At 39.0% G+C, this 22,241-nt stretch overlaps 1 protein-coding gene across 2 annotated transcripts in view; it reads right to left on the reverse strand.

Moving 5' to 3' along the window:
• LARGE1 (LARGE xylosyl- and glucuronyltransferase 1) overlaps positions 1-22,241 on the reverse strand; it is a 282,272-nt gene that overhangs the window by 38,276 nt on the left and 221,755 nt on the right. For both annotated transcript variants that reach the window (XM_068664913.1, XM_068664920.1), the window contains 2 exons: positions 9,917-10,029; positions 8,580-8,705 (listed from right to left, as the gene is read on the reverse strand). In XM_068664913.1, the coding sequence (XP_068521014.1) occupies positions 8,580-8,705; positions 9,917-10,029 (239 nt within the window). The remainder of the gene's footprint in view (positions 1-8,579; positions 8,706-9,916; positions 10,030-22,241) is intronic.

Genomic DNA, 22,241 nt, shown 5'->3' on the forward strand with positions numbered 1-22,241 from the left:
AGAGGAGAGGAGAGGAGAGGAGAGGAGAGGAGAGGAGAGGAGAGGAGAGGAGAGGAGAGGAGAGGAGAGGAGAGGAGAGGAGAGGAGAGGAGAGGAGAGGAGAGGAGAGAAAATAACAAACCCTTCTCTATATAGCCAACACCAATGAAAATCTCTCCTGGTATGGAAAGCTTTAACATCTCCTAAGATCCCACTACTGAAGTTACTAGGATGTCAAAAAGCCATAAATACAAGTTACAGAAAAGCAACTATAGAGAAGTAAGATCATTTCAGAAATAGGCAAATAACTTTTTCCTATTACAGGAACATGTTAAATCAGGTTCATAATGCATCTACCCATTATAAATTTGGAAATTATTTGTACAAAAATATTTGCATTTTTTTCCCCACATAATGCTACATTCTTTGCTTCTTTTACATTTGTTCACATATTCAAAAGTGTAGCTTAGCTGTGAAATATGGTGCTGCAATATTTGCAGAAAATACAAAACAACATGGAAACAAACGGAGCGTTAGCCAAAATTGCTAGGACATTGCATATACTCAAGGTGATAGATCTCCTCCATTGAAGAGTGCATCTTCAAGACTTCTGTTCTTTGAAAATAACTTGATATATTTACCCATTTAATTTAAATGCAGCAAAGGCATAGAATCATTAAGGTTAGAAAAGACCTTCAAGATCATCTGGTCCAACCATCCCCCTACCACCAATGTCACCAATGTCACAATGTCACCCACTAACCATGTCCCTAAGCACCAGGTCCAAAACGTATGCAAAAAGATCTCAGTGACTCAATCCATCCACAGGGAAACAAGCCAGCATAATAGGAGAACAAGACTGAAGGTACCTAAAGGGCTGCTACAGGGTGCTAGCAAGCACTTTTTTAAGCAGGCATAGAAGGGAAATTGTCAGTCTGCTGGTAACTTGTGCTTCTTTAAGAGTGGATCAAAGAACACTGAAAACATGGGAAATGGAACAAAAATGCTTCTTTTTTTTTTTTTTTTTTTTTTTTTACACTGCAAAAATGCAGTGTATTTTCCCTACTGCATCTACAATTCATGAGTGTTCTTTTGGGTGTCTCCATGAGCATCCTGTGCCCCCGTTGAGCCCTCTTACCCCTCACACTAGGGACTGCGATCGCAGAAGAGGCTAGAGATGATAAACTCAACAACTGTTACAGGACAGGCTCCCCAGCATTGCAGGCATTTCCCATCAGTGCACACACTGTCACATCGCAGCCAAGTACTGGTGTTGACGCCTCTACCAAGTTGTGTGGGGGATGATGTCAAAGCCAGACAACTGCAGTTGTCAGTGCAGAGCCTGTTCACTGCTCTGCTTCCAAATCTGTTGCGTGTACAAAGTCTGGGAAGTGTCAGGGGCCTAGCTGGTGGTTCAGATCTGATCGGATTTGAAAAGTGTCAGGATGCTGTATGTGTACAGATGTCAAGGGAGCCTGAAGTGAACTGAAGAAAGCTGAATGCAGCTGATGACTGCCCAGAAAAGCTGATTTTTTAATCAAGGAAGACAGTACACGTCAATTCAGCTAGAGAACATAACGGAGCTATGCAACCATCTGGATGACCTGAGGTAGGGAAACCACAAAACAGGTTTAGTGAAAGAGCAGGCTGCTATTCAAATGTAACCTGATTTCAGAAATATTATGTCATACATGAAAGCACAAAAAAGAATAGTAGGTTTCAAAAGGCAACAAGATTCCTAACCATTGATATAAAACACTACACCCAGAGACCACTTTTTTTTTTTCTGGTTAGCCCACAAATTCACCTTGAGTTCTGCATGTAGCTGTCAGATTTGGTTTCCTGTACAATCAGCCACACCACAAGTTGTACAGGCCAAGACATCCTTGGATGGGCTGTCACAGGCCTCAGTGACATGATGAAGACAACAGCCTGCACAGGTAAAGCTAAGGCCATTACATTATAAACTTTACTGTGGGCAGCAATGAATTGATTGGGGAAAAAAAAAAATCAGTTGGAAAGAGACTACAGGGAAATCAGAAGAAAAAAATCGAACTCAGAATCCACTTTTTGCAGACTGAGCTAGTGTTATCACAACATTAAAAAGAGAAAGCATCTAGGAACTAAAAATCTCATTACTACAATACCCCTTTTCTAAGACTGAATAGCACTGTAATACTGCATTTATTTCTGCTTCTATTTTCCCTCTTAGTTTCTCAGCTATTCCAAAGCTCTGTCAGCTTACAGAGGAAATTGCACCTGGAACAAACCAGTGACATTATCTGGGTGGACACTTCAAGAACAGTGCTAGCCTCCAGGCTGTCCCATGGATCCTTCCCATTCCTGATCAAGACCTCCTGAGAACTAAGAAAAATGCACTCTTTAATCTTCATTTAGCTATTTAAGTACCGAAAGATCAGAACTTAAAATTCCACGTATATTTAACACTTGGTTAGTCATCATTAAGCAACTTGGCACCATCTACATTTCTGTTCATACCATCCTACTTAATCAGCAACCCTTACCACTCACTGATTACACTCAGTTAGCCTCCTGGAATGCTTCCATGTATTTGTGACCTAGTGAAACACACCACACTGAATTGGTAGTTCCCATTTATTCACCAGATTCTGACTCACAGCACTCAAGGGATAACACAGTTGTTGGTGTTTCATAGACTGACAATGGGTTCTGAGACGGAAGGTAACAGGACATTATATGCAGGCAGAGTGTAGGAGGGGGCTCTAAGTTCGGTTACCTGCATAGAAATAAACTGAAACCAGAAGTCCCAGCAAACCTCTTTAGTTTCCAGCCACATTGTCCTCTTTGGAGACATTAAATATTTCAAATACAATGTTCAAACCAGTGAAATATAAGCTAGCTAACACAACGCTATTTCTATAGGTGCTCTTATCCATATTCCCCTCAAACCATCTGCTCTCTCCAAATAAAATATTTGGCCAAATGTTTCCTTAACCACAATCCCTTCCATTTTTTACCCCAAAACAGATCTTGATAATCTACTTCAGCCCTTAGGAAATCAGAGAATATAGGATATTCTTTCTGTCCTTTCCGTGGTTCTCTACCTATCTTCCAGGCTGAAGGGGCAAAAAAGTAAGAATAAATTAAGCCTAAATTTAAGCCTGAAGAAGTTTATTTTTGCAAAGTGCTGAACAGATACTAATTAAGCCCACGAGCACATTGCTATTTTAGATAAATAAGTTAAAGTTATATTCTGTAGATGGGTAGCTTTCCTGCTTAAAAACTAGATTCCTTATTTAGGCAACCAGACAGTTCTCATTGAATTCAATGCCAATAACATGTTCAGCAACTCTGCATAGAACAGCCACTTATATATGCCACTGTAATACCATCTCAATAGACTTTTTTTCAGGCACATGTTGTTGAAAAGTTTGGTTTAAATGTGCCCCAAGCCACACTGCAAACAAGCACCACTTGTGTAACCCATGCCTGGATTAGAGATGTCTGGAAACCTTATTCTTATGTTGTCTTTTTATCAGAAATGAATAGTTTATTAAAAAACAAGCCAAAACCTCAACAACATAATTTTCTCAGAAAGGGTCAAATGATTCATAAAAATCTCATCAGGGAGGTTTCAGTGCTCCAGAGTGATATTTGTAAAGTTAAAAGTTAAAAAGTTAATGTTAAAAAAGTTAAAATAAATTAAAAAAAAAGTTAAAAGTAAAAGTAAAAGTTGAAAAAGATATTTGTAAAGGATTCAGATCAGAGCAGCCAGCAGCCCAGAGATCCAGGCACTGCTTTCAGAGGTGGGATTCAAATCCCTGTTCTGCCTCATTTAGTTTCCATGGTCGCAGGGATTACTTTACCCCTCTGAGGTTACTGCCTATCCTGGCTGACAATCCCTGTCCCTATCTAGTATCTGTATATCTAGTTCACAAAGTTTTCAGTCTGCCCTCAAAAGGATTTGCAGCTTTCCCTCCAACTCCTGTACCAATGCTTAACAAGAGGCCTCCTGCCTGCAGCAACACCCTTAAAACACCTCTACAATATCATCGTGCTCTCTTTTTGGCACAGCAGAATCACCTTACAGACTGCAGTGTTCATTCATGGGAGTGATATGTTTACCCCTCTTGGACCTTTGCTCCTCTCAATGTAGCTCTTCCTTGGTTGGCATTAAAAGATGCAAGGCAGCAGAATGCCAGAGCTGCTGCAGATCAGTGCTGAGGTGCTTGGACAGCATGGGGTGGCTCAGGGACTGGAACAGAGAGAGGTGCAGTAGGTCACGTTTGAGGCAGATCTGAAATGATGTATTTGGGTTATAAACAAGAATCTGTATAAAGTTTTGTTGGCAATCCTACAAAGTTGCTCTAGTGTGGAAGACATTCCCAGTGAAGGCAGAGTGAATCACATAAAACAATTTCAGAAAGGGGAATTTATGAGGTCAATTATATATCTAACTCCTAATTTGCTGTCAGCTGTGTTCAAAGACAGCTTCAAAAACAGTCACAATGGGACATAAACCACTTACCTATTGGTGGTGTAAATTCTAATAATTTGATATATTTCCATTGAAAAAATCAAGCATCCATTTTTTTGTGTGATTGTGAATTACCCCATTCTGTGTGTGTAAATAGCATCTGTACCCTTGACAGCCAGACTTCTCTTGATGACTGACTCATAAAATGAGGTCATGATTCATTGTCAGAGGCATCACAATTCATTACCTTCATAGGATTTTTCTTGCCATTTGGTTTGTGCCAAATCACATTAATTGAGATTTCCTTACAGACAGAGCAAACTATTAACCAAAAAGGAAAGCAAACACAGGAGCCAACTGAGAAAAAGCAATACATAAATGAATTTCAGTTGCAGATAGATCACTGCTGTGCCACGAGTGCACATGCTTGTCCACTAGCATTGTGGGCACTGTGGACCATGTGAGGGAGCTGAGATAAATAAGATAGGAGACAGTGGATACCTACAAAGAGTGTACTTCCATATCTTTTTGCCAGTCTTCAATAGCAATTCTAGATTGTTTCTCAAAGGTATAACAAATGCCATGCAAAAAGAAACACCTCTGGCCTTTAGAGGCTGCAGTTGGCTTACTCGGCAAGAAGAATTAAAGGGCATCTGCTTCCTCTTAACCCACTCTTGTTTTCTGTTTAAATTATTCATTTCTAGTCATACTTGACTGATTCAAAGCATCTTTAAAAAAGGTGCCCTTGAGGTGAGAAAAGGAAAATTTTTGTATATGTAATTTTTTTTTATTGAAGTTGTAGTTCCATATGTCACAGATAGCAGAGCAAAACCAACAAACATCAGCCTAGCTGTGTACAGTATGTCCTTTAGCACTATACAGTATGACAAAGGAGGTAAGTAAGGCTTTAGAAAAAAGAAAAAATATTGAAGTGGTCTTATTTTGATGTCGGGTTAGATGGATTTAAAATTAGTCCCCACTAACAATGCAAGACTTGATTAGCTGTATTTCTGTTCTTCTTCCGCTTGCTCCAAAAGATCCCTATATGCAAGGCTTCCCAGATTTGTGTATGCTGCCTAGCTGCTGCAAGAGTTCAGCAGTAGTCAAACATCTGACCTTCTCTAACGTAACACAATTAAAAGAAAATCGATAAAATTGATACAGATGCAGCTTAATGAGGAGCATAAGGAGAGAAAAAAAATGATTAGAATCCTCTTCAGGTACTATGAAACATTCAAGTGCTTCATAGGTCTCCAAAAAGCGTGCTAGCCAGACTGCTTGCATGGATGTGAACAAAGCAGAAGAAAAGTGTTGTGTATATATATATATAGATATATATATATATACACACACACACTTGAACAGGAGCCAGCCCTAGAGGTCTAAGTTTATTTAACACAATGCTGTTGTGTAGAAGACAAATCCTCAAATCCCATGGACTTTGAGACCAGATCGAATTAAATCAGTGCCTTTTTAGTCTGACATGTGGCATACGGTCTGATCTGACTGAGGAGCACTTGACTTGGTCAGTTTTGCCTTGGAATTTAAATCTCTCCCTGCATTTCCTTCTTTCCTATGCTATCCTTCTTAATCCTCCAGCACAAACTTCGCACTCTGTCTTTCTCTCCCTCTTCCCCTTGAGGTTTCTCCTACCTTGTTTTTTATTCCAGTCTTACCATGAAATACAGGCTGTGCCAAATACGTTGTGTCATATCATTTATATTAAATGCCATGGAAACCGCGTATGGTGATTTTAAGAGCATATTTTCTAATTTGGGCTAATGGCATTTGTTGCTTATTTGAGAAGACCACATACCAAACCAGCCCAGTTTTTTTTTTTTTTTGAACTAGAAATATGCTAATTCTCATAATGCAAATTCACAACTTGAAAGTTCTTCATACAACAAAAAAATGCATAACCCAACTGATCAGTACTGACTGAGGACCACTTCATTAACTGCTGAGTATGGGCAGAGCTTCACTGAAATCAGTGGGGCTTACGTGCACTAGATAAGGCTTTGCCTCTCTTTCAAAGCAAAGAATTTCAGCCCCAATTCAGCACAGTACTTAGGGAATACGCCTAATTTTAGCAGCGTAAGTCCAGTTCAGATGAAGAAATCACTTGTGTGTCTGCACCTCTTTCTGCGTTAAGTAACTCAGGCCAGTGGAGGATATTTTGCATCTTAGACTTCATTGCCTATGCTGTATCACTCCTATGCTGGAGTGATACAATATACAGTAAATAAACAACCAAGCCTAACTTATAAACAATTATCTTAATAATGAAGAAAGGATTCAATTTACTTTTTAATACACTTGTATTAAATGCTAACATACAGGTCTTACATATGAGCTAGATGTCCCACAGCTGATGGGAGTTAGTCAATGCAATCGCTGGAGTCCAAAGAGTGATTTGCCTCATCAGAGGCAAATGTATGTGTCTTAACCTGGCGCTGAATCCCACCCTGTCTCAGCTGATTATGTGATTCAATGTAAGACCCTAATTCACGGAATGCTGTGGTATCTCCCGGATATTTTTCTAAATTTCATCTTTCAGAAAACATTTTCCCTGCTACCACATCTCTCTTCTTTTGTTTCAGGCAATTGCTGTCAGACACCTGGCAGTTGTTTCCATACACAATTCTGAACATGAGCACAGAACTAGAATTTCAACCAGCACCTTGTGACAAGGCAAAAGACCATCATGCTTTAAGTCCCTATGTGGATGCTGACCTACAAACATCTATCATAAAACATTTATTGATCAATATACTGATCAGTATACTGATCTAATTTAAAAAGTTGTCTTCTGTGGACCACGCTTTAATAGCTGGTTGTAAATATTTTATCTATGAAAGTCAAGCAATACTGGCCATTTTTGCTGGTCAGTTACCCCATATGGTGTATCTTCTGTCTCTTGAAAAGTCCACATTTTAGAATCAATGTGTCCAAGGAGATTGCTTTTCTGTGTTCTTCCAGTGTCTGAAGTTCATACTGAACACTTCTGCCATTACTCCACAAATTGTTACAATGGAAAATTTGGTTAGATATAAGGAAATATTGTACACCATGAAGATGCTGAAACTCTGAAATGGGGAGGGGGGGGGGTGCAGGGAGGCTGTGGATCTCAGTCCTTGGAGATATTTGAAACACAATTGTACCACAATGCCCTGAGCAACCTCATCTAAACTGGTCCTGATGTAAGAGGGGGTTGGATGGTGTCCATAGGTCCCTTGCAACTTATTCTATGGTTCCATATTTTTTAAAGACCACATTTTCAAGAACTCTCTCAAACCAAAAATGTATAAACACTATATGTTCATACATACACAAACCAGTATATGAACTTTAAGTGAACTTTGAAATGAATCAGCAGAAGTTATTTAGTATTTACTATACTCTGATGTTGAATAGTCTATCCTAGTGGCATCTATCGCTGTTTAGCCAGCCTGTCTTATTCTTCACCTAGCAGAAGCTTAATCAGCTTCAATTCTGAACTCTACACTTACTACATTTGAGTCTCACCTTTCAAAATGACCAAAGTATGCTTGATGTTAATTCACCCGTATCGGTTCAAATCCATCCTTCTTTTATACTCTACTTGACAATAGTGAAAAATGTGCTATTAAATTGATACTATAGCTTCATTTTATTAAATTAACAGGTTTCTACTCAGCACGTCCTGGAAAAATGAATGGTGGTGTGCCTGGGTGAAGTGCATGCATTTACATTTTGGCTAATGTCTTTCTAGCTAGGGTCCACCTAACTCTCTTTATGAAATTCACTCCATTAAACAATGTTGACTAAAGAATTTCAAACTTGCCGAGTACAAAAGAAGATTTTGTACTTTTTAGCTAAGAAGAGTTAAAAATTGGGACAGTAGTAGGAACTATGGCTCAAAAGTAGCGGGTGACAGCATAGACAAGTCATGGAACACAAGAATGGAATGCATTTGTCTAATACCTTGCCAAACCCTAAAAGCAGCAAAATGCACAAAGCTGAAGTCATGTTTACTGCCATTGCTTGGGTGTCCTTATAAGCTCTATGTGCTTGTTTCCCCTTCTGTTTAAGGGGCTTCATCTTTCTGTCAGAATGGTGCCCTGCGTTCTCTGTGCTGAAGGATACTACCCATAAAACATACCTTCAGGTCAGACACATCTCTGTAGCACTGCTCAGAACGAGTGTGATCAGACAGCTGAACATTCCAGAAACATGGAAGCTGGTAGACAAGGAAGGGATTTTGCTTGATGACTGCATTGAAGATATCCTAGCAGACAGAAAGAGAGAAACAGTTGGGTATGTTGTTTCTACAGTGGGGTGGTGTCAGCCCCTCTGAACTGACTGTCCTTCTCCCCCTCAAGGCTGAAATGCAAATAGTTATGCAAGCTGAACTCTGTAAACTCTGCTTCACAATTCTGTTTCCAGGAAAGGTTATCAATCTAAGGAGCGATGGGTAGATCTGAACTAGAGCAACAGGCTCTCTCTTGACACAGAGAGCTAATGGTCTCCAGCAAAGTTTTCAAATACAAGTACCTTGTACAGCAGGCAGGAGACATGGTTTCTCTTCTAGTCACCAGGGAGAGTAATATGCCGAAAATGTCAAAATGACTGCTGTTAGTAAGTACTGCATCACTTCTCAATAAAGGGCATGAAATGGAAGTAACAGGAATCATTTTCATGAACTTCAGTAGCTTTGGATCAGCCTGCAAGGATGCTCTACATATGCGTACATCTCTATGTGCACAGTAAGCACCATGCCTGCTTAGTAGTGACTGATCATGAGCCAGATGCAGCTCAGGAGCAGTAGAAATATCTAAATATGATGCTGAATTGAGTTAATACACTCAAGCTGTTGAGCACGACTTATTGGTTCAGGTCCAGTAAGTACTACATTAACAGGGCTTCTGGATTTAAAATGGAGAGTTGGCAGGAATCACAGAGAGTAATTAAGCATTTCTGTGCATAGGCACACTGCTTCTTTTCTCAGCCTCAGTTTCTCATCTGTGGCAGGGAGACAGCAGCACTTTTGTTTTCACAGGGGTGTTGTGGCCAGGCATACATTAAAGACTCATGGGACTTATCTGCCAGAAACAGTAAAGAAACATCTAGAGACTTTTAGAACCACAATCTGCTTAGACAAAACAGTAGGAAAAGATATAGTATGTCTGGACTTCAAATGTCTGGAGGGTTTTATATTAAAGAAAGAAGAAAAGAAAGTTAAAGCTTGAAAATGCCAGTTGTCCATCTTATGAATCATTGATGCATAGGAGGTAAAAATGTCAGTGTAGTAAGAGAAACCTTATGAGTAGATCTCTATTCCTCTCTTCCACACTTTCCCTGGCACAACAATTCAACAAATGGTGACTGCAGGCACAACATTTTTCTCTCCTTTTCCCATACCTCATCTCCTTTCCCCTTCTTACCATCAACAGTCCAAGGAGTAGCAGTTATGCTATCACCCTGCAGTCTCCCACTCACCTGGTCAGCCAGTGAAGTGGACAGCATGCTCATTAACTCTCGCTCGGCTGTGAGTCTCCACATCTGCTCCCATTTCATCTTCCGTAACTTATCGAGAAGCAGCAAGATAACCCCTGAAGGAAAACACAGTGCAGAGAACAAGAGAGGACGTGATACCATCTTCCAGTCAAGGCCCTTCCCATCTACATGCTGACTTATGGCAGTTGAAACAAGGACATAAACAGTGATCTACAGACTACAGGCCTTACCCTTACGCTAACACAGGACTAAAAAACCCTTCAGGTTTCCCTACACCACTAAGAAAAAAGTTTTCATGAATCCTTGAGGCTACAGAGAAGAAATGGTATACAGGCAAATGCTAGGTCATGCAGACTCTTGCAAGATGGATAAAGTAGCCAAAGAGAAACGCAACTGGAAGGAAGAGGACTGAAAGAAGGATGTCGTATTTCTAGCAGTCTTAAATGCTAAAACCTGATTACATTATGACATAATTAGCATTGTGATTATTCCTGACAAAATGAATCTGTATAGGTGATTCATATGATGGACATTAACTTCATGCTAGCTTTATCTTTCCAAAAACAATTAGACAACATCACACGAGTAAAAAAGAAGGAACCTCCTATCAGTCAGAAGCAATCCTCCTCAGTCCTTATTTCAAAAAGCTATAGGTTTGAAGAGGGTATTCTGTCAGGTCACTGTCTGCCAGAGAAAATGTAGAGACAATTCTGATCTATCTAGTATGAATTCTGATCTATCTAGTATGAATTCCTTTCTGACATCTTCATGCTGACCAGAGACTTGCTGTATTTACACTGACCAGAGATCTGCTTCTTGCAAAATCCCACTGTGTAAATGAGTTTCCACCTGGCCTGAAACCAAGATTATGCTGAGACGAGCAGAATTTTGTCATTCATACACATTTTACTCAATGCATGTATGGTGAAACCTGACCCTTAATACTTTTTGCATAGGACGTAATACATGCTGTGAAGGATAAAGCCACAGTCCTTACTCCACCTAGTAAATTGTTTGTCACCCGACATCTGATTAGAATCTCTGAAACCTTTCTGAATAACAGTTTATTGTGGTAAACAGTGCCTGTCACATGTTAGTCTTTGAGACAGCTTGTCATTAAGGCAGCAAATTTTCACAGAGCAGGATCCTCAGATTGGAAAGTTAACACCTGAAGGGGGAAAACAGATAGCTCAACATGCATTTGAGCTAGCTCAGTTGGCTTTTGTTTGGACAGAATCCCTTGTGTGGAAGAAGGGAAAATAGCAGAAGCAATGAAGCTGGACTGAAGCATTGGCAAAACCTTTCCTGCAAGGTCTTAGAAAATCTTACTTGAAAAATTAATTCAGAAAGACTTAGATAAGAGCACTGTCATGGGGAATGAACACGAGCTGAAGGACCACAAAGAAAGAGTAATGATAAACAGCAGCCTAGCAGGTTGACAGGAAGCACCTAGTAGGAGCGATGATAGGTTTTGTGCTTTTACCCATCTTCGTTAGTAGAAGGGAGAGTGAACAGAATAGCAATGACATCTGCAAGTGATGTGAAACCAGTGGTCTTCCAAAAGATCATGACAACTGTAGAGAAACATGGACAGCTACACAGAAGAATATGAAATGCCAAAAAGCAGATACCGGGAAAAGCTGCCCAAGGGAATCTAAGATGATAAAAGTGATGAGAATGAGAAATGAAATGTAGCCTGAATATTTAGGAAAAAAATCTCCTAAATCCTTTGTGGTGGCATAACCAAAAAATGGCAGATAAAATCCATTACTTCATGAGTTTTTAAAAATTAGATTACCCAAAGATTAGTATATACACATGGAACGATCCAGCACTGTTTGGGATGGAACAAAGGGGATTCCAGGTCATTTCTATCTTCAGTTTCTACGACATGGCAAATTCCTTTCTAGTAAAGCCCATCACTGCCGTGAATAAAAAGAAAACCTCTTCTGGCAGTGAATTTCGTGGCCTATTTTAGTTCTGTTTCCTATTCAGTCCATCTGGTTACCAAGGATGCTGGAACCTGTGCTGGAGAGATCCCCTTTCATCTTCAGTCAACCTTTCTGCTTCCAGCTGTTGGATTGGAAAGGGACACATCATCACAACATGCTGTAATGCATTTCTGCCAATGTGTTTGTCTCCTCTCCAGTATAACTGAAGCCTGTTTGGAATGTGTAGTATGCATACGTTAGCTTCTAAGAAGGCCACTGTGCATTGTCTGAAATTCTAGAGCAATGTGAAGCAGATTCCTTGCATTGCAGCAATAAAATTAGTGGGATAAGCTCTGCTCTGGCAGTGGATTTTTTTCCAGTTGGCAAGAACTGTCAGCTTTGTTTCAACAGTGAAGTATAGCAAAGGAAACTCTTTATTAAGGAAAGTAAAGAATGACTGTAAGATTCAGTTAACTCTAATGTAATAGTTTTTGTATTTTATGGACAATAAAACTTTTTTTTTGTTAAGATTTTTTTTTAACGTCTTTAAGCCTGCAATCTGAAGAGCAAAAGGGGAAATGTTTTAGTATGTGCAGTATACTCCATTTTTTTTTGTCTTTCACTCTTATTCTAGCAGCAGATTATGGTGTTGCAGCTAAAGAGATTATGCTGTCCTGAGGGGCTATCACAGTAGCAGCTGAGAGAATAAGAGGCAGATGGGGTGGAAAAACTGGAATACATGTAATAGGGGATGTATTCAATTATGATGCAATTGTGGCTATTGAAAATATTCACAAGCTTTAAATGCTCCATTGCCAAGACTGATTTGGATGTGATTTCTATTTTAATTCACCTAACAGTTTGGCTTTAACACCTTTGTACAGTCTCTGTTCAGGACTTCTCACACTGGAATTCTAATTTATTGCTGCTGTAAAAATAACTACAGGAGGATATTTATAGCAATTTTAAATATTTACTTATTAGTATTAGTGAGAATAAGAGATTTCTACTAAGAGGAAATTTAATACTATTTACCCAATTAGTGAATGTTATTTTGTGCAAAAGCAAAGCAAAAGCACGTGTGTTGGAAACTTTTAAGTTGTTCATGCAAAGGAAAAAGTACCTTTTCTTCAGAAGTGAGAATTGTCTTTTTACTTCTATATTGTTCTGTTACCAAAAGCAAACATAGCAAATGAACTAACTCCAATCTGTGCAATTAGTGTGCGAGCAGTGTCTGAAACACAGAAAGGGAAATATTTGCCTCAGGAGCCCCTGCCTTGGGAGTCAAATTGACTCAAATCTCAGACTAAATTCAAGTTGACATGGAGCTGAACATAAGGGAAAAAGGGACTTACTCTGGGCTGCTAGGCTGGGGGAGGAAGAGACTGGAGACAAAAAAAAATATCAAAGGAATATTTTATGAACATCTGGCCCCAGGCAGTGGGACATCTCATATTTGATGAGTGCAGCATTTTACTGCCCTAACCTACCTGAGGAAAGCAAAGGTAAAGCTTGGCAAGAAATAAACAGAAAGAGAAAAGTGGCAATCCGAATGTCTCGCAACGATTAAACAAACTATGATTGGCCATAGAACACCCCATTTTCCTTATTGTGAGGAGACAGTTCAGGCATACACAGAGATGCAAATATCTTGAAGTGCTCTTGGGGAAAAAAAAAAGAAAAGAAAAAAAAAAGCTTTATCACTAAACATGTGGAATACATCCACAGACCAATTTTCACTTGAATGGCATTTTCTCCCCTAGCTTGATGAGACTTTGTTTGAACTACCAAAATTTGACAGCTTCTGAATTGCTAGAATAAACAAACAAAAAATGGAGTTTCTCCAAAAAGGTAATTTCAGGACACAGACACAAATACACACCCCAGAAAAAAAAAGGGGGAGAGGGGGAGGGGGAAAATTTGGTGAATAGATTGGACACCATAGGTAAAAAAAAAACCTGCATGAACATCTTTAGACTGAACATTGCAGTTTGGGAATACTTTTTTTTTTTTAAACATTTTAAAAAATGACATTCTAAAACAATATTTTTCTCTTGAAAAGTGATATGAATGAAAAATCTTGTTGAAAATGTTTTCATGAAATGAAAAGGAAAATGAAGGGTTTACTTTGGGTCTATCCGAAGCTTTGGTATCAATTTTTGTTCTTTTCCATTTTTTTTAATTCAATCAGAATCAAAGTTTTTGCCTTTCCACCGCTTCGACTCTGCAATGGTTTCAGTAGGTGCTTCAAGCCATCTCAGCAAAACAGTCTTTTTTTTTTTTTTGTTAATCTGCTCCAGAACAAAATATTTCATTTTGCTTTTCCAAATAGCAAATTGAAAGTTTTCAGCAACATCAGCAATTTCCTTGGGAGTGCTATCAAGCAGCCTCACCTCTCGCTTCAGGAACACAGACTATGGCTTTTTCTGAAATTCACGGAGGAATTTATGGTAGAGTAGGAAGTAATAAACGATGTTTTAACATAGAACAGAATCACTTACAGAAGTTACAGTGAAACTGAACAAGCTTTCAAACTCAATCAATTTATTAGAATGACCATTTTAAGGTGGCTGAAAAAATCCTCAGTGCTGAGGGGAAGGGGGAAGAGTGTAGCTACTCTTAGAAATCATTATCTGTAAGCCCTGCCTTGCCCGTTTTTTTCAGGTGGAACAGAATGCTTTAGTGAGCTACTTATGCAATTCCACATTTTGTGAGCAGCAGTGCAGAGCCTGTCATTGTAAGAGTTTTAAAATTCTTCTTGCAACTGAGACTACACAGTGAGCCATCTAGATGGCAAGCAGGCACCACTACAAAACCTGAAAAGACAGGCAGGACATGGTTTAAAATATATTATAAAGCAACAGTGTGTTTTAAAATAATTACTGGGATTTTACAACACCTAACCAGCACACCAAAGACCATACATCAAGCCAGTGAGTCTTAGATGCTGTAAGAAATAATGTTAGCTAGGGCTGACATTATGGAAATTTACTACAACACATAACTGATCCAGAGATTTAAGACAGTACAAACAACAGCAAGCTGCCATGCATTATGTAACGTATTTGTCACCACAAAGTTCAGCTTTACGTGCTTTGGAAGGGGTTTGTAGTTGTGCTAACCCAGGAGAAGTGCCACGATAGCACCAACTGCTTAGTAACCCTGCACGTATTTATGTATATTTTTTTTAATTCCTGAAATCAGTGGAAGTGGTCACAATGTGTAATGGTAGGAATGTAACTGTGCCTTTTCTGGATTGGGCCCCAAATTACCAGTTTTGCTAAGGGTGGAATTTGCAATCAGCTGGGTCACAGCTCCTCACCACTCTACTTTTCAGCCACAGTATCAAGCATAAACAGAAAAACACAAGTATGTGTCCGTTAGGGATTACAAAATGAAATTAAAGCTGCAATTCCACAAAACCACACATTTCTTCCAAAAGAGACATTGCAACAGTAATGGTACACATTTCTAAATCTCCATTTAAAGTCTTTGTTTGGATGAAAATCTCTGCATGGAAGTAATTGTGCAAGATGGAAAAAATGATTTATTTTACTTGATTTCTATACCATCTATCTAACTACTGCTCATAATTTGAGTAGCCATAATGAAAGCACATCTTATTTCTGTAGCTTTTAATACAGTGGCCAAAGGACTGTCATTCTAACACAATTTTGTGGTATCCTGATACATTGTTTAACATGCACTTACATATACCAGCCTTATTCTCCAAAAAAGCCTTTCACGACACAGAACATCTAATAAAAACTTGCAGAGATGCACAATGTGTTAATTGAGAATAAATGATGACTCCACACTTGAACTTTTCTCTCAGAAAACTAAACAGAGCTGAGAAGCTGTTTTGAAATGGAAAGTGGGCATCCCTCTGGGCTTGGTGACAGAATGCAATAGCCCTTGTTTTCTCAGCACAAATATTGAAAGCGAAGCTGTGATAGAGTGCATTTGGAAATTTAGTGCACTCACTCTGCTGGGAGCCTGATTCCTCCTGAAGCATTACAGACATTTTGTTTACACTTTTTGATGACCATTTAGTGAAATGGAATACCTCTTTTTTTTTTTTTTTTTTTTTTTTTTTTTTGTTTACTTTGCTTTGTTCACTTCTTTCAAAGTATGCTGCTTCTCCCTAGGCAGAGGGAAGATGTGGGATATACCGGAGCATGATTCTGTCCTCATATAGAGCTACTGACTGTAGCTCTGAACTTTCTGGTTCTCTAAATGTTTTCCTATTGTTGAGGTGCCATTCTTTCCGAGTAATTTGATAAAGATATACATGCTTTGTAAACTCATCTTCTCTTAATGACTTCTATTTCAGAGGGAAATTTGTAACTTTCTTAAGTCTCAAAGACTTCCACAGAAAAACAAACAAACAAACAACAAAACTCCTTGATTCAGATTCTAAAGGGTCTATACAAGAGGAGACATGAGCCATAAGACTTTTAGGATGTCTACATGACAGGTGACATCTTCCCTTCCTATCTTCTAGAGACATATGAAGAGAAGTAACGATTCTACAGGTATCTCATAGGTCAGCAAAGAAAAACTGTTTCCAGTCTTGAAGGAATTGGCCTTCTCTTGCATAAATCCAATGCAATGCAAAGTGATAAAATTTCCATGCCTAAATTGCTGATCATCTTTTCCTAAATTCTATAGTGGAAAACAAGCCTGCCAAAAGGAACAAATATTAGCAAAATCAAAAAGGGAAGTAAGAGTTCTTCCCAGTGGCTCTGCCTGATTTGGGCTTCACAGGAGACAGTAACAGCAGTAATCTTTCTTGGTTCCCTATGTTTTCTGAACCTCGTGCAAAGAGCAGTAGGAGATGACAACCATCTGTGATGAAGCTCCTTACATGGGCTTGGAAAAGCTCCTCAGTTTTCTTATAGCCTTTGTGCTCCACAGTCCTTGTGAAGGTGCTGAGATTACATTACAAAGGCAGTGGACAGCAAAAATGCCAGCGACTTGTCAGTTGGTCAGCTAGAGAGATGGCTTCCAAGAGAAACGGAAAAGAAAAACAGCAAAAAAAACCAACAACATTAAATTCAAATCTGAAAGAAATCTGAAAGATGATTGGGAAAGTTTTTGATCAGAAAAAAATCCATAAGCTGTAAATCTCAGTTAACACGTTGTAACTTCAGACAAGCAAAGGGAATGAGGGAGGTTTCAGCTTCTCCATGCTGTAGCAGAAGGGCAATGATCAATTTGAATGGAGCAGAGGAGAGCTGTCTTAAGGTTGTAAGCATCTCATGTCACTGCCACACAGAAGCACCAAACAGCTACTCGGTGTGTATCTCTGTACATGTCTAGGGTCATGATGGAGGTGCCAAAAGCTGTTTCTAAGAGAAAGATGGTCAGGTACATACCTTATGATAATGCATTTTGAATTGTGAGACTTAAAAAAAATTACATGGGGAAAATGTAATTTTTTTTAACCGAGTTTTAAAGAATTTTATCTCTCTCCAATACTAAAAATACAGTAAGCTCTTACACAGCAAATCACCCATGCTTTCATTTGCTTGGGTGTTTAGGTGACTTTAATCAAGAGGAAAGAAGTCCTGGTTAAGTACATATTTAAGTGATAAAGTCAGAAAGGATAATTCTTAGCTGTTGCAAAATAGAGGCCACAGGATTTTTCAAAATCAATTTGTGCTTTAACTAGAGCATAAATTCTAGAAAAACACTGTCTTGATTTAAAATTTCCAACAATGGATAATCTGTCACAAACTTTGCTAACTTATTCCAGTGCTTAATTATCCTAATGAAAGATATATCCCTGATTTCTGATTTGTACAGGTCTTCAGACCAGCAGCCATTTGATCTTGCTGAACCTTTGCTGAATTGGCAAGCCCTCTATTAACACGTCACTTTCTCCTGCAGATACTTATAAGCTATGATCTAGCTATCCCTTGACCCTCTCTGAGAAAAGCTCCTGGAGCCATTTTTCTCAACTTTATAGAAAGTTTTTCAGTATTTTCTTTGAAGTTTGTTAATTTATAAGTACCCCTCTTTGACCTGTGGAGATTAGACGTGGACAAGTGACTAGATCTACCTTTTAAAATACATTCACTCCAAGAAGAGATCCCTAGCTCCCAGGTCAAAGACTATGGAGTGTTTGAACAAATACCTGTTCAGGGTCTTGCTCTTTCTTCAGCAGGTTGGTGACATTCATACTGCATAGACTTGTCTTTAAGGACCTACCATTCTTTCAGTTTTTAGACATAACATTTATTTTCTGTTTGCATTTACAAATAACGTGAGAACTGTGTTACAGTCCTCTAGATTGGGGATTTTTTAGCGTTGAACTGAGGGTCTATGTTGCGTGCATTGGAGAGTGTCATCAGGGCATTTGGGAGTATCAGAGTCTCCTGATGCAGCATTGAAGGGCTGGAAAGAGGACACAATCGCGGTATAGTCCCATCCATACTACCTTCTAAAAATATTATCTGGAGTGAACTATCACCAAATTCCACTCAATAGTTTTTTGTTTTTTTTTTTTTCCTGAAGGAAGCCAGGTTGCTGCCTAAGAGAGACAGGATGCCAACTAATTTCTGTGCCCTGTAGATGACCAGGGAGCCAAGATTTAAGAGTGAACTAGGGAGCTAAATTATCTGGCAGTGCAGACATCCAGTATGCAAAAGTGGAGCAAAAAGCCTATACCCAATACAACAACAAGAAAATATCAACTGTACTCATACTTCAAATGTTTGTGTTTATACTTCTGATGATCACACAAAGTACTTTGCACACAAAGACAACTGTATTAAACCCGGAACTTATGTTCAGCTGATTACCCATCTTAGACTTATTCTCATGCATTTCTCCATTGTATGTCTCCATTTTTTTATGAGTAATTACACTTTGTGTGAGCTGCCCTGAAGATGAATCACAGGATAGTACAGACCACACAGGCTTATTACGTAGGAGGTCCGGTTGTTGCATTTGTTGTTCTCCCATGTGCATGCATGTTTGGAAGGGATCACACAGAAAGCTTATTCCCATGCATAAAAACTGAAAAAGTTTGCTAGGATTTGCCAAGCATTTGCCCTGATGAAAGCAAGAACATCTTCCAAAACTAATCTGTCTTGGACTGTGCACCACAGAATCACTCACCTTTAAAAGAAAAATAATCTGTTTCTTTATCCTCAACTCCTGTAAATCAGCTTAAGTCTATTTAACTCAGGAGTCAGGCATTTATATCAGATACAGACCTTATCCATGATGCTTATCCATGTTTTTTTTTTTCTTCCTTGGTATGCAGCAAAAAATGAAAGTTTACAAGGAACATCGCTTTAATTTTGTTTGTTTGTTTTTAATCTTCTCAAAGCATCGCATTTAACCTGGGCTGAGGCGTCAAAAATTTTCAACTTTGGATATGACAGGAGGAAAAATGCACCCTGCATGGGTGATAATTATCTTGGCTGGCTTCTAATATTAATGATAGTCCACAAGCTTAATTGTAGGGATGGACACAATGACTAAGAAGCATTCACATGTTTTCTTGGTCAGGTGTTCTGAGCAACAGAGGAAGAAATGTGGCCCATGAATTGAATGGTCTCTCAGGTATTTCCTAATAGTTACATGACAATGTATTTGGGGCTTTGCATTCAGAAGCAACCAGACTTATTTTTTTTCTTTTCTTTTTTTTCTTCTTCTCTTAATGGACAGTTCATTGACTGGATTAGGTTTATGATGAATAAAATGTCCTAAAAAGTGGATTAGAGGAAGGAAAACAGCACAGAATGAACATGCTGCTAAGATTAAACAGCTTTTTTTAAAAAAAAAAAACAACAAACAAACAGACAACAACAACAAAAAAACAAAACACAGAAACACAATGTACTTTACGCAATGGTTTCACCTAGAGGTCAGCCGCAGGTCAATCCTTCCTCCACAACCATTTCTCTTTTAATAGTAGAGTGACAGGATTACGTTCACAACAGAGACACAGCAATGCATTTGTTTAAGGAGATAATGTATGTGGAACTTTTTACCATTCTCACAGATGAAGTGGTGAAGTACAGCTTGCATAGGTGGACTATAAGGTGAGCAGAAAGTAATTTGGACTGGTAATTTCAGGGGGTTGTGTAATATAATGAAAAAAATATAGCAATAAAACACTCAGGTGGTCACCAGTTACAAGTACCATTCCACAAGAGTTGATCCTGGAGCTGATTCTGTTTAACTTCTTGATTAATGAGCAGGAGATGAGCTAGAATGCAACCTCAGCAACAGCACACATTGAGACCAACTGGGGACAGGGCTGCTATTCAGAGGGACCTTGAGAGGCTGGACAAGTGGGCTAAACTACATAGAGTTAACAGAAAGTCCTGTACAGAACTATTTCTGAACAGACAGTATGGGCTGGAGGCCAACTGGATAGAAAGAACCTTTGCAGGAGTCCTAGGGGTCTTGGTGGACATCAAGCTGAACATGAGCCAGCAGTGTGACCTTGTGGCAAAGGCAACCAACCACATACTGGGCTATGATAGCAACGATGTAGAGAGCAGGTCAATGGAAGTGATTACCACTCTTTATTCAGCACCTGTAAGACCATCACATCTGAAGTACTCTTTTGGATTCTGCAATCAAATAAAGATACTGACATGTTGGAGCGAGTCCAGCTGAAAATAACTGAAACAGCCAGGAGCCTGGAGTACGTGATGTATGAGGAGAGAAATGGGCTTGTTCAGCCTGCAGAAGAGAAGGCTAAGGGAAGATTTTATTGCTGTCTAGAAACTACTTAATGGAACCAAACTCTTCTAAGAGATGCACAGAAACAGGACGAGAGGCAACTGACACAAATTGCAGCAAGGGAAATCCCGATGATCTATTAGGAAAAAAAAAATGTTGATTGTTGACTTTTCACACCATGACAGTACTCAAATACATGAATAGGTTGTCTTGAGAGGTTGTGGAATTTTCATCCTTAACAATATTAAAAACTCAAACTGGAAAGGCACTGAGCAACCCAAGTCAGCTTTTGGTGGGAAAAAAGACCAGAAGACCCCTGGAGATCCTTTCTGGCCTAAACTGCCGATGATTCTATGATCCTATTTGGGAAAACTTTCTTTTCACCTCCTCTTCTAAGGCCTTGAAACAAGAGTGTAGAAACTACCTATCGCAGCGCTTCTGTCTTCCCCTCAGCTTAGCTTGACACAGACAAGTGGAAGAGGGATAAGTTGAGGAGCTACAGCAAGAACAGTTTAAACTAGAATGTGGCTGAACATAAGACAGTGAGGAAAAGAAAGAAGTGAGCTGCTGCTGCTTTCGAGATCTTAGCGTCAACTAAATTTTGCAGGCTCTTCTTTCTTAGAACATCTCCAACTCAAGAAGTATAAAGTCTCTTGATTTCCTCACATACTGAAGACTGTTTTTAAAAAGCAAGGATCTGTCCTGAACCTAGCTTGCTTAGCCATTAAAATAGTTAAATCATAGTAATTTCTGTAGCCTGTAGCACCTAAGAGAGTGATCTGACTATGATCACATTCAAGTATTTTTTGTTGGCACTCTCTACACAAGGGTGTAGAAAGACATCTGTGTAGAAAGCCATCTTAAGTCACTCTACCTGTGACAGACACTACACTACCCATTAAAAATCCAAAGACAGAGACCAACAGTAACGCCTCTGTCTTTGCTTTGAGACTTTGGCTAAAACCTCTGTTTCTGCATCTGCAAAAAGAAATGTCTTTACACAGTCACCTTTATGAGCACAATGAGAAGCTGGAAAGTGAACTTGGACTTCAGAAGACAAAGTACTGGTTTTACTATTACTGTGCATTTGTCTGGGGTTCTGCTGACATATAATAGAAGTTTTTGTTCTCAGTTTAGGCACCTGGATGCCTCTACCGAGCTTTTATGTGCAAATCTTTCATCTAAATTTAACCTGCTAATGATGGTCCAACTACAATGAAGAAAGGGCATTTCAGAGTGCTGGACAACATAATTGCTCATCAAATTACGTATGTCCACATAAAGAACTGTCTTTATCAAACTAAAAATATCACACTTCACAATGATTCTTTAAATCAGTAGATTGCAACAGTACACATATATGTCCTATTTACATACATTACCTGGAGATATACATTATGAACTCAGGTGAGACCAGTAAAAATCCCCCAAAGTGGATGATTTAATCACCTAGAAGGATATACTTTTTATTTGTTTCAGCACAATGGAAACTGGAATGTGGTATACACAGTATGAATGCTGTTATTTCTTTAGCACAGGTTTCTTAGGAGATGAAAGTTGTCACTGTTTCAAACAAAGGTGTTTTAAAAAAAAGGCAGTTACTGCATGGCCTGATAGATTCAATTGCCAAGGAGCAGGGCATGTATCTCAGAGAATGCAATGAACAGAAG

This window comes from Anas acuta, chromosome 1 (assembly GCF_963932015.1).
Source record: "Anas acuta chromosome 1, bAnaAcu1.1, whole genome shotgun sequence".
Lineage (NCBI taxonomy): Eukaryota > Metazoa > Chordata > Aves > Anseriformes > Anatidae > Anas > Anas acuta.